The 12,126-nt window shown below is 33.9% G+C and overlaps 1 protein-coding gene across 1 annotated transcript; it reads left to right on the top strand.

Moving 5' to 3' along the window:
- The first annotated feature begins 1,321 nt into the window (after window positions 1-1,321).
- LOC107831265 (putative L-cysteine desulfhydrase, chloroplastic) lies at window positions 1,322-3,643 on the top strand. Its single transcript, XM_016659019.2, has one exon. It carries the CDS (start codon window positions 1,498-1,500, stop codon window positions 2,824-2,826), a length of 1,329 nt encoding a protein of 442 aa, XP_016514505.2. The 5' UTR covers window positions 1,322-1,497; the 3' UTR covers window positions 2,827-3,643.
- Window positions 3,644-12,126: the final 8,483 nt, after the last annotated feature.

Raw genomic sequence — 12,126 nt, 5'->3', positions numbered from 1 at the left:
TTTTGGTACGAAGTAAAAAGGAAATAAGTTCACATAAATTAAAACAGATGGATTAATATTTAAGTGAAACAGTTGAAATGTAATTGGAGTATTTAAATGTAACATGACTAAGTTGAGGTGTTTTAATGAATTTTGGTGCCAAATTTAAGTGGACGCATATATGTTTGGCCATTAAAAATTAATGCAAAGTAAGGAGAGTTGAACAGTAGCGAAAATTCACACATATGCACAGCTAATTTCTCTAACTTTTACTTCTAAAGAATTACCCATCATTGTATCCCCTAATAATTAATACTATCACATCATGGCTTGGTATTGAGCCATCATTACACTTATTACCAAAACTAATTTGCAGAATAATTTTTATTTACACAACAATGAACTAATTAATCGGTATACCTGCACTATAAAAGCTAACCACCTAGTTTCTTACGATGCCGCCGCTAATTTCCCCAATACAAATCTTCTCAATTTCTTGATTAAGGAGGCATCCTTAGCGGAATATCTTAAAATTAGAGGTGGAGTCAGGAATTAACCCCAATAGCCGCCTACCTAGTTTTTTAAAACTAAAAAGAGCCGTTGGATATATAATATATGTAAAATTCATGTATAAAATGTGTATAACTGTATATCATCAATATATAATTTATGTATACCGGTTAGAAAAAGTAAACAGTAAATCCCGCAAGCTATTTGTGTAAAAATCCCTTTCAATTTTATAGGTGCTGGATTTTAGAACATAATTTCAAGTGCTCCAAACTTAGTTCTAAATTTAATATTTATACATATTTAATGAACTTTTTAATATAATTATTTTATTTAAATAAAAATTATTGGGTGTGACCGAACTCAGAATTCATTCTTCTAGTTCTGCCCCTGCTTAAAACGGATATTGTAGTTATTGCTAATTATATTTCCTCTTGTCCACTTTAATTGATTTTTTGGTCTTTTTTTGTGGTTCACAATATTTAATTTTTTTTATTAAGAAGGAATTAAATTCTTTTTTTCAAAGTTGTCGTTGGAGTAAAGAACTTAGGAGAATTTATTATATTTTTAATGAACAAATTAAGTTTAACATAGTTAATTTTATTGTTAATTAATATTAAAAAGTGAATTCTTAATATGTGTGATAACAGTAAAAAAAATTAATTAAAGTGAATTGGAGAGAATACTATTTAAATAAAAGTTATTACACATTCGACTGAACCGTATTCAGGATTCTAACTCTGATCCTGCTTAAAATGAATATTGTAGTTAATGCTAACTTAAATTTGTTTACCCCGCTACGTAGTGTTTCAAGATAAACTACTCCTACTTTATACTTACAAGTTTTGTCTTCTTCCATTAATGGTTGCCTGTTCCCATGTCATACAAGCATTTTCTAAAACACTGTCGCACTAGTGTCTCCCACAACCAAATCAAATACACTAATTTATTGGGTTGAACTCTAAGAAAGTCGTCGCTTTAGCTGAAATTTCTGAGTTCCAACTTCCAACCATGTCTTCTTCCCCTAAACTCCGCCATGAAAATGGCCCAACAACCACCTCAAAACCCGAACTTAAACCCATAACCGGAACCGAAATTGAGGCAGAGTTCTCACACCACGACCTAACCGTAGCCCGCATCAACAACGGCAGCTTCGGATCATGCCCGTTATCAATAATCTCTGCCCAACAACAATGGCAACTTCAATTCCTTAAACAACCCGATTACTTCTACTTCAACACTTTGAAACCCTCCATGCTTAAATCCCGTACCTTAATCCAATCCTTAGTCAACGCCGAAGATGTCGACGAAATCTCTATCGTCGATAACGCCACAACAGCCGCCGCAATCGTCCTCCAACACGTCACTTGGTCTTTCTTTACTTCCAATTTTCAACCCGGTGACGCTGCCGTTATGCTCCATTACGCTTATGGTTCAGTTAAAAAATCCGTTCAGGCGTATGTTGCACGCGCCGGCGGCAAGGTAATTGAGGTCCAGTTACCTTTTCCGTTATTGTCGAATGAAGAAATTATTACTGAATTTGATAAAGCTCTTAAAATGGGGAAAATTAATGGAGGGAAAATTAGGTTAGCTGTAATTGATCATATTACTTCTATGCCTAGTGTTGTTATACCTGTTAAGGAACTTGTTGAGATGTGTAGAAATGAAGGCGTGGATATTATTTTTGTTGATGGTGCTCATGCTATTGGAAATGTTGAAGTTGATGTAGGTGATATTGGAGCTGATTTTTATACTAGTAATTTGCATAAATGGTTTTTTTCTCCGCCTTCCGCGGCGTTTTTGTATTGTAAGAAATCGGATAAGGTATTGGATTTGCATCATCCTGTGGTATCGAATGAGTATGGGAACGGGTTGCCAATCGAGAGTACTTGGATTGGGACGAGGGATTATAGTGCACAATTGGTGATACCGGAGGTAGTGGAGTTTGTGAACAGGTTTGAAGGCGGGATTGAGGGAATTAGGAGAAGGAACCATGATAAGGTTGTTGAAATGGCAGAGATGTTGGTGAAGGCGTGGGGGACGAAATTGGGGACGCCATCAGAAATGTGTTCGAGTATGGCCATGGTTGGAATGCCTGCATGTTTAGGGATTTCTAGTGATTCGGATGCTTTGAAGTTGAGGACTCATTTGAGGGTTTCGTTCAAGGTTGAGGTTCCGATATATTACAGGGCGCCATTGGAAGGGGAGGTAAATCCGATAACAGGTTATGCTAGGATCTCCCATCAAGTTTACAATACCATCGAGGATTATTATAGGTTTCGAGATGCCATTATCAAGCTTGTGAACGATGGTTTCACTTGTGCAGTTCTCTCGAATTGACTAGGTGATTCTCTCTTTCAATGGAATAAAATGTCTTTTTCCAACTCTTTACTGATTGGAAATTATTGTTGTATTGTGAATATTAGCTCTTGCAGTGGAAACAACATTTTGTAGAAATGCAAGGTAAGACTGTGTACAATAGACCCTTGTGGTCCGATCCTATCCCGGACCCCGCACATAGCGGAAGCTTAGTGCACCGAGCTGCGCCCTTGATTAGAACTTGATGTCAAATTTAGTTCCCTGTGTTGCACTTACAATGTGAATATTAGCTCTTTGTTGTGACCATATGGAATCATTCTATACAAAACTAACCACTGTTGAAACACCAATATTGCTTCTGAATTCTGATGAAGATATCTTTTTTGCCAAGAACCTTTGTGCCTTTCCTATTTGGCAGGATGAAAATTACTAGTTTCAAACTGGGAGCTAAATTTTGCTCAGACAGATTAAATTTCGGATTATTCCGGAAAATTTGAGATGCTTGTCAAGTACAATGGATGAACTATAAGGTTAGTTTTCAGCTTAGGAAAGTGTTGGTCCCAGCAAAGTAGGGGATCGGATTCATTAGCGGGCAGTCCGGTGCACTAAGCTCCTTTCTATGCGCGGGTCCGGGGAAGGGCCGGACCACAATGGTCCATTGTACGCGGTTTTACTCTGTATTTCTGCAAGAGGTTGTTTCCACGGCTTGAACCCGTGACCTCCTTTCCTGGTCACATGGCAACAATTTTACCAGTTACACCAAGATTCCCCTTACATTTACAGAATGTAGTTAGTTTGGTGAATTAAGTAGCAGGATCTTAACATTGAAGGCATTTTCTACTTTTTAGCTTAATTTACTGCTTCATACAAAAATATATATGTTTCTCATTTCTGAAATAACATGCTTACATCTCCGTTTCTACTTAAACTAGTGAAAAAATATCGGCTATGTCCATTTATAAGTAGCTTATTATAAAAATTGGCCAATTCACAAAATATTAGCCAATTAGCTATTTGTAACAAAAAAAAAGGTCAATTTTTTGCTTTCTTTTGAGTGGGTATTATTAGAATAGATTGGGTATATCTTAAGGAGATTTAATCTCAGTTTTTGGGATGATTTGGTGGAGTTTTGAGGTGATTTGAATTGAAAATTTGAAATAGAAGATATGAAAAAAAATGATAGGTGTATCACACTGTGTATCACAAATGTATCATATTTGTATCAAATGTGTATCACATGAATATCCATGTATACATGTGTGTGAGATACATGCGTGATACATGTTTGATCCATGTGTCGCTGAAGAATTTTTTGAACTCGATTTTAACTACGAATTTTGATACCAAATCACCTCTAATCTTCCTCAATTTTTGTATATTGACTTATCTATATGTTTTCAATGAATCTCAAACATACTCATTGAAAAAAGTTCCTTTTTGCTTAGTGTGTGTGTGTGTGTGTATATATATATATATATATATATATATATATATATATATATATATATATATATATATATATATATATATATTGGTATTTTATCACCTTATTTGCTACCTCATCCATGAAATTTCCTTTCCGTCTTGCATCTAATGATGCTAATCACACTTTAAAATATGAAAGGAGATCTTTGTGTGTGATCTCGGACTTATTTCTTTGGTTTTAATATTTTTATGGTTTTAATCTTTGGTAAGTCTATGATTAATGGCTAGAGGTTGGTAAGTTGGGACTTTTTTTGGGACATTTCTGTAAGATTACCTAAACTAGTTATATTTAGCCTGTGCAAAGCCCGGGCCCAATTCAAAAAATTAAAGCCTGCAAGAGTATTTGAATGGGGTTTTGCATCTATACCCGATTTTGAAATCACAATTAAACTTATACCCAGTTTGCAAAAAAATATGCAAGCCTACCCACTTTACGATCAACTTCAGACTTATCGGGTCTGAAGTTAAAATAAAAACTAGTCTGAAGTGAAAAAATTACACTTCAGATGCACTTAAGACCAAATAGGTTTGAAGTGCAACCAATTGTTTCATGCACTTAATACCAATAAGTCTGAAGTGAAAAATTGTACTTCATATGCACTTAAGGCCAAAAGGTCTGAAGTGCAACAAACGTTTTCCTACACTTAAAGCGAATAAGTTTGAAGTGAAAAATTACACTTTAGATACACTTAAGGTCAAATAGGTCTGAAGTGCAATCAATGGTTTCATGCACTTAAGGCCAATAAGTGTGAAGTGAAAAATTGCACTTCAGATGCACTTAAAGTCAAAAGGTCTAAGTGCAACAAATGTTTTCCTACACTTAAACCTAATAAGTCTTAAGTGAAAAATTACACTTCAGGTGCACTTAAGGCCAAAAGGTCTGAAGTGCAACCAACGTTTTCATGCACTTAAGGCCAAGTAGGCCTGAAGTGCAAATTGCCCAGAAACAGAAATTTATTCTTCGAATTTTAACAATACAATATACGATTTAATACCTAAATCTACTTCAAATTTGAAACATAACCTCCAAATATCATCAAGAACAAACCCCAATAATCAATTTATCAAAACAACAATAAATGTAACGAACCCATTTTGCAATTAAGAAAAAAAAAAGAAACCCTTAGCAATAGTAAAAAATAAATGTCACAACAACTCATCATTGTAAAACATCATAAACTACCTTAAATATGTTCACAAATACCATATAAAATCACTATTACCCGATATGTTTGACTTCTATTTTACTTTTATTGAGATGTACAATCGTTTTTCCTAGATAGATTTTGTTTAGAATATATTTATACACCAATAAGTTTTTCAAATCCAACTGAGCCTTAACATGCTTATCCTGTTGAACTGTCAAATGTTTTTAGTTTTCTAATTTTATAGTAAGCAAAATATTAAATGTTAACTTTTAATTTGGCAATTGATTCTACCAATGAAACAAATTTCATGCACACTATAAATGATATATTGATTAGGGGTGTCAGTGGTTCAGTTCGGCTGGTTACTTTATAAAATTTGTATCATACCAATTTTTCGGTTATTCTATCATGCATAACCAAAATTAGACTTTTAGAAACCATAACAATCATGTCGGTTTCTCTTTGGTATCGGTACAGTTCGGTTAATTTTTGTTATTTTTTTAAATGTCATTTAAAAGTTACTAGTAGAAGCAGAATGCAATAACATATGTATTTTTATAGGACTTACCAAAACTCTCCAGACATTTTTACTGTTTAACGGTATGAATTAAGAAACTATGAAAGATGACCATAGTATAGATCCATCAAGCTCAATAGAAATTGTGCAAAGACAAAGAAAATATAACAAGAGTGGAAAGATATTAAGCAAGCCTGGACTTAAGAATAAAGTCTATAGAAGATCAAATATTTAAAAATATAAATTTAAATTATACGAAAGGAAATATATTCAATACATTGTAGTTTGCTACTCATAATCTCTAGAATATCTTGTGTCTTGATAATAATATGCTGGAAATAATTTAGTTTCAATATGATTAGTATAATAGGTTTCAGAATTAAGATTTTGAGTTTAATTACTTGTTGCCTTGTAACCGTTTTCATAATTTCAAGACCCAAGGAAAAATTTAATGCTTTATTATTTTTAAACTTAATATATAAATATATTTTCCCATGTAAATTTATTTGGTACAGTTCGGTATTTTTTCGGTTTATTTTCATAAAATAAAAAATATACCCTAATTATCAATACAGTTATAGATTTATATAAAAACCTATGATTTTATTAAAAGAAACCTAAAAATCAGTTCGAAGCGATACGATTCGGCCGATTTAGTTGGTTTTAAATATCCATTGGCACCCCTAATATTGATCATGTATTGTCGCAAAAAGTAAGTTGCTTAGATAATCTTATATGAGAAAGACAGACAACAACTACCTCTTATAAATTTATTGTACACACCAGAATAATACTTTTCATATAATGAGGCGACACAGCCCAAACAAATAAAGTTGATATATAAAATTTTCTCGAGTAATTTTATTAGGTAAATGGTATTGGATAATTCTTTGCACATTGCAACAATGTTTTCATTTCATAAATAAACTTTATTATAATGTATTTTAAAATATGGTTTTTATGCTCTTTTCGTCGAACATTTACAGCTAAACAATGCCATCTTTTAAGACTCTTGAATTAACGCGATATATATACATGATCATAAGTAAATAAATTAGTTAGAAGTGCAAAAACAAATTGACTTAGTAACTTATCTTTGTCTTTTCGGGACCACCTTTTATTTTTAAAATAACTATTAAGAAATTTCAACAATATCATATTGCTACACCTGTATTATAGTATAAGACTAATAAAGTTTCTCGTAATTAAAGATATTATGTAAAATAAAACAATGAAGAATTCTATACTAATGTTTGTAGACATTTATTCAAAATTGAATACCAAAGAATTTAAAAGGTTTACCACGTACTCTTTTATGAGATACTCTTTTTTATTTATTTTGTATCAAACAAAATGACATTTTTTAGGAAGAAACTAATTTTAAACTTCTCAATTTAGTCTTAATATGATTATTTATAGCCATGCAAATATATATAATATGTTTTTACACAAATTTCTTTACTTACATATTTTAGTTTCTTTAAGTGTATATCTTAGTAAGATATCTCATTTATATGTTTGATAAGAATACAAGACAACATCAAAGTACTCCCTCCATCTTATAAATTTTCATGTTAATTGTGTTGAAGCAAAGTTCAATCCAAATTAAGCATACAAAAGAATTAAAAAAGTTTATCCACGTTCCGTCTTATGTGATACTCTTTTTTATACTTTGTACCAAATAGATGGATATTTTTCTTTACAAGAGAACTAATTTTAAACTCCTCAATTTAATCTTAATATGATTATTTATAATCACATAAATAAATATAATATTTTTGTAGAGTCAAATTTCTTTAAGTACGTATTTTAATTTCATTAAGTGTATATTTTAGTAACATCTCTAGTAGTAAGCACCCTCCACGTCCAACAAATAGGTTGTGAGTTCGAGTCACCCCAAGAGCAAGGTGAGGAGTTCTTGGAGGGAGGAAGCCGAAGGTTTATCGGAAACAGCCTCTCTACCCAGGGTAGGGGTAAAGTCTGCGTATAAACTATTCTCCCCAGACCCCACTAGTGAGATTATACTGGGTTGTTGTTGTTGTTGTTGTATATTTTAGTAAGATATCTAATTTATATATTTGATAAGGATACAATACATCATTAAAGTACTCCCTCCATCTTATCAATTTTCATGTTAATTTTTTTGAATCAAAATTTAATCCAAATATTAAGCATAGATCCTTTCAAGACTATTCTGTTTCATTTTCTTAATTAAACCTAATATTATGATTGTTACTGGCTAGGGAATCCCATGTTTTGAGAAGTTAGAATTTAGAAAGAGAAAAGACAAATGATAAAGTCTATTAAAGGCTGTCACAATAGCCAAGAGTGGGTCCCGCGTGAATGATTTTGGATGTCTTGGGGAAAAGGTAATCATGACGTAATTAAAAGGGTAATCGAATTCTTATTGGATGCAGCTCTTTTACTTTGTAACCGGATTCTTAATGTATCTATAGATATAGATACATTACTATTTTCCTTAAGAATCACCTAATTATAACCTAGAGTGTAAGGTTGAATATTTTCTTAATTGAAATATAATGACTTGAAGGAATAAGCCTAAGTCTAACCTCATGCATCAAAGATAAGGGGTTGTTTGGTTCGGAAATAAATTATCTCATGATTAATTATCTCGGGATTAATTATCCCACCCTCCCATAGAGATAAAAATAACACTACGATTCTGAAATTAGTTATACTGCAATATTATTCCAACCAAATGCGAGATAAATTCATTTCAAATTTAATCCCGAAAAGTAGAACAGATTCTCGTCATTAGTGGCTTTGGCTACCAAATAAAGAATTAGAATACTTGGCAAAATAGGAAAAGAACTATTTATAGAAAGAGTGAAAAGGAGAAATATTAATTAAATTATTATATTGAGGGCAAAAGTAAATATTTTGCAAACTTGAGATACATTTTTGGACCTTTTTCATATTTATTTTTTATTTTTAAAATGGCTCCGTTAGTGAAAAAGAGTAAAAGTAAATCACAAATCAAAGGGAGAATATGTGCCAATTTCGTAACGGCATGGCCAAAAAAATGCTCAACTATTAACCGAGAGCAAAAGTGTCCCTATGCGAATAGTAGAGGGGAATTTTCCTTTTTCATTCAAAGTATTCACGTCACATCACACGTTAGTACTCTTACCAACTGACTTTGGTCTATTGGAAAAACTCTTTTCGCACCTTAATCATGAAGATGTTGCTAAGCCGACTTCCCTTTTATGTTACTCATTACATTAATTTCCATTCTTTTCACATCAAAAAGAATTCTAACTGCTAGTACAGGTTGTGTGAATCAAATAGCTTTGGACGAAGTCTGATACGTATATGTATGTAATAACCACAGTTAGGGAGTAATCATAGTTAAATCCATAATTAAATGATAAAGAGTAGTCGAGTTAGTAGTTAAAATTGTTAGTGAAGGTAGTCAGAAGAGGTACGTGTGTGTCAGTGACGCCTAGTAGTTAGTTTTTATTAGTCCCGCCAATATTACTGTATTTATAAATAATAATTCTGCAAAATAAAAGTTATCGTAATGAAACAGTAATAAATTCGAGCCCACTGAATTCACAGTGTTTCCTTAAGGAATTTAATCCCCTCCTAGTACCCAAGGTTATGGATTATTTCCTCCAAGGATAGAACGAATAACACACTGGTGTAGTGGTACTTCAAACCCCAGTGTTTCAGCGAACACAAAGTTCGGTAGCAAATCACACTTACAGTTGCTTTGTTTGAAGTTAAAAACAATGCAGAACGAAAGAGTAGAAAATCAGAAAATCGTATGGAAATGCTGAGAGGAAGGAGTGCAATGTATAGCCAAATCTGTTGAGCGATTTCAGTGTTATGTATTGTGTGTTGTGTGTCTTTCTTCAACAGCTGCTGCACATATATATAGCAGCCAGTGTTGAAGAAGACCAATCGCCCACCCTCTATGGTGGAGCAAGCATTAGCTTGTTTGTGGAGCAAGCACATTCATGGTGGGAAGAGCATTAGGCGGCTGCCAAATGGTCAATACGCAGATTGGAAAATATCCGTTACAAATGCGGATAATCTTACGTTAATATTTACTATTAACAAATAAATTTGGTCCAAAAAATTAATCAATCAATCGATCATTTGACCAAATCCGAATCCCAAGCCGAAGCCGAAGCCGTAGCCGTAGCCGTAGCCGAAGCCGAAGCCGAAGCCGAAGCCGAGCCGAGCCGAGCGAGCGACGACGACGACAGCGCGAGGCTTGCTTTCTTCTTAACTCTTTAAGAGCTACAAGAAGAGCAATTATATATATACCCACCAAAAATCTTTACTTATTCCAATATGGGACAATGTCTCATTGTCAAGAGGGGAAAACTTAAAATTTTACTCAAAAATTTCATTTTCCCTCCATTTCCCATTCACTCTCATTTTAAGACTATTTCATCTTAAAAATAAAACCTCAACAATCCCCCACATGAATGGGGAATGGCTATATCACGGAAGTATGCATGGAAAAACTGTGTGATTTACAAGTAAGGATTAATCGCATCTGGATAAGTAGGTTTCCCTTTGAACTTTCCGTAGTAAACTTATGTCGGATATACTCGGTCAATCGGTAGATTTGATATCTTTGAACCGTCGATCTTTGGTGTATACCTAGACAACCATAAGTCACGCAATCAACCCTTAACCGTCTTTGGTCCTCATTGTTGTGTTCGTTTCAGCCATGAACACCGTCTGGTTTCATAAGTGCGTAGAGAACTGGCCTTACAAAGTTCTCCTTGAAGCGGCTAACACTTCACACTTACATAGGTGATTCCTAAACGTGTCATCCTGTAGATACACTATTTGATATACCCCGTATCAAATTTAGAAATCATTAAAAAGCCTTAATGCTTTATCCTTGGTACTGAACATTGTCTCATCACAAGAACGGACTAAAATTTTATTTGACAATCTTGAACCGTCATTAATGACTTTGTTTGATCTCCTTGAACCTAGATCTTGGGATCTCCAGTCTTCTAGGTAGAGTTACCGCCACAATGACTTGTTCTCGGCCATAGCCCCATTCCCCTTGATGATTTCTCAACTACCTCTCTAGTTAGGCCTTTTGTAAGTGGATCCGACATATTATCACTTGACTTTACATAGTCAATCGTGATAATTCCTCTAGAGAGTAATTGCCTAACGGTTTTATGTCTTCGTCGTATATGACGAGATTTACCGTTATACATACCGCTCCCAGCCCTTCCAATTGCCGCTTGACTATCACAATGTATGCATATTGGTGCCAACAGTTTGGGCCAAAATGGAATGTCTTCCAAGAAATTTCGGAGCCATTCAGCTTCTTCACCGGCTTTATCTAAGGCTATGAATTCAGCCTCCATTGTAGAGCGGGCAATACATGTTTGTTTGGATGACTTCCAAGATATCGCTCCTCCACCAATAGTGAATACATATCCACTCGTGGACTTAGAATCAGTTGAACCGGTGATCCAATTTGCATCACAGTATCCCTTAATCACCGCAGGGAATTTACTGTAGTGCAAGTCAAAGTTCTGGGTATGTTCTAAATATCCCAAAACTCGTTTCATTGCCATCCAATGAGATTGGCCTGGATTGCTCGTATATCGACTCAGTTTACTTATAGCACAAGCTATATCTGGTCGTGTACAATTCATGATATACATTAAGCATCCCAACACACGAGCATAATCCAATTGTGATATGCTTTGGCCTTTATTCTTTGCTAATGCAAGATTCACGTCAATCGGAGTCTTTGCAACTTTAAAGCCCAAGTGCTTGAATTTTTTAAGTACTGTCTTAATATAATGAGATTGTGACAATGCCAGACCTTGAGGAGTCTTATGGATCTTAATTCCCAGAATTAAATCAGCAACTCCCAAGTCTTTCATATCAAACTTGCTATTGAGCATACGCTTAGTAGCATTTATGTTGGCAATGTCATTACTCATTATCAGCATATCATCCACATATAGGCAAATAATGACTATGTGATTTGGAACATTTTTAATGTACACACATTTATCACATTCATTTATCTTAAAACCATTTGACAGCATTGTTTGGTTAAATTTCGCATGCCACTGTTTGGGTGCTTGTTTTAGTCCGTAAAGAGACTTAACAAGTCTACATACCTTCTTTTCTTTACCTGGAACCACAAACCCTTCA

This window comes from Nicotiana tabacum, chromosome 24 (genome assembly GCF_000715075.1).
Source record: "Nicotiana tabacum cultivar K326 chromosome 24, ASM71507v2, whole genome shotgun sequence".
In the NCBI taxonomy this organism is placed as follows: Eukaryota; Viridiplantae; Streptophyta; class Magnoliopsida; order Solanales; family Solanaceae; genus Nicotiana; species Nicotiana tabacum.
Note: the sequence above shows the minus strand (reverse complement) of the source record. Positions and strands in the feature narration are given on the sequence as shown.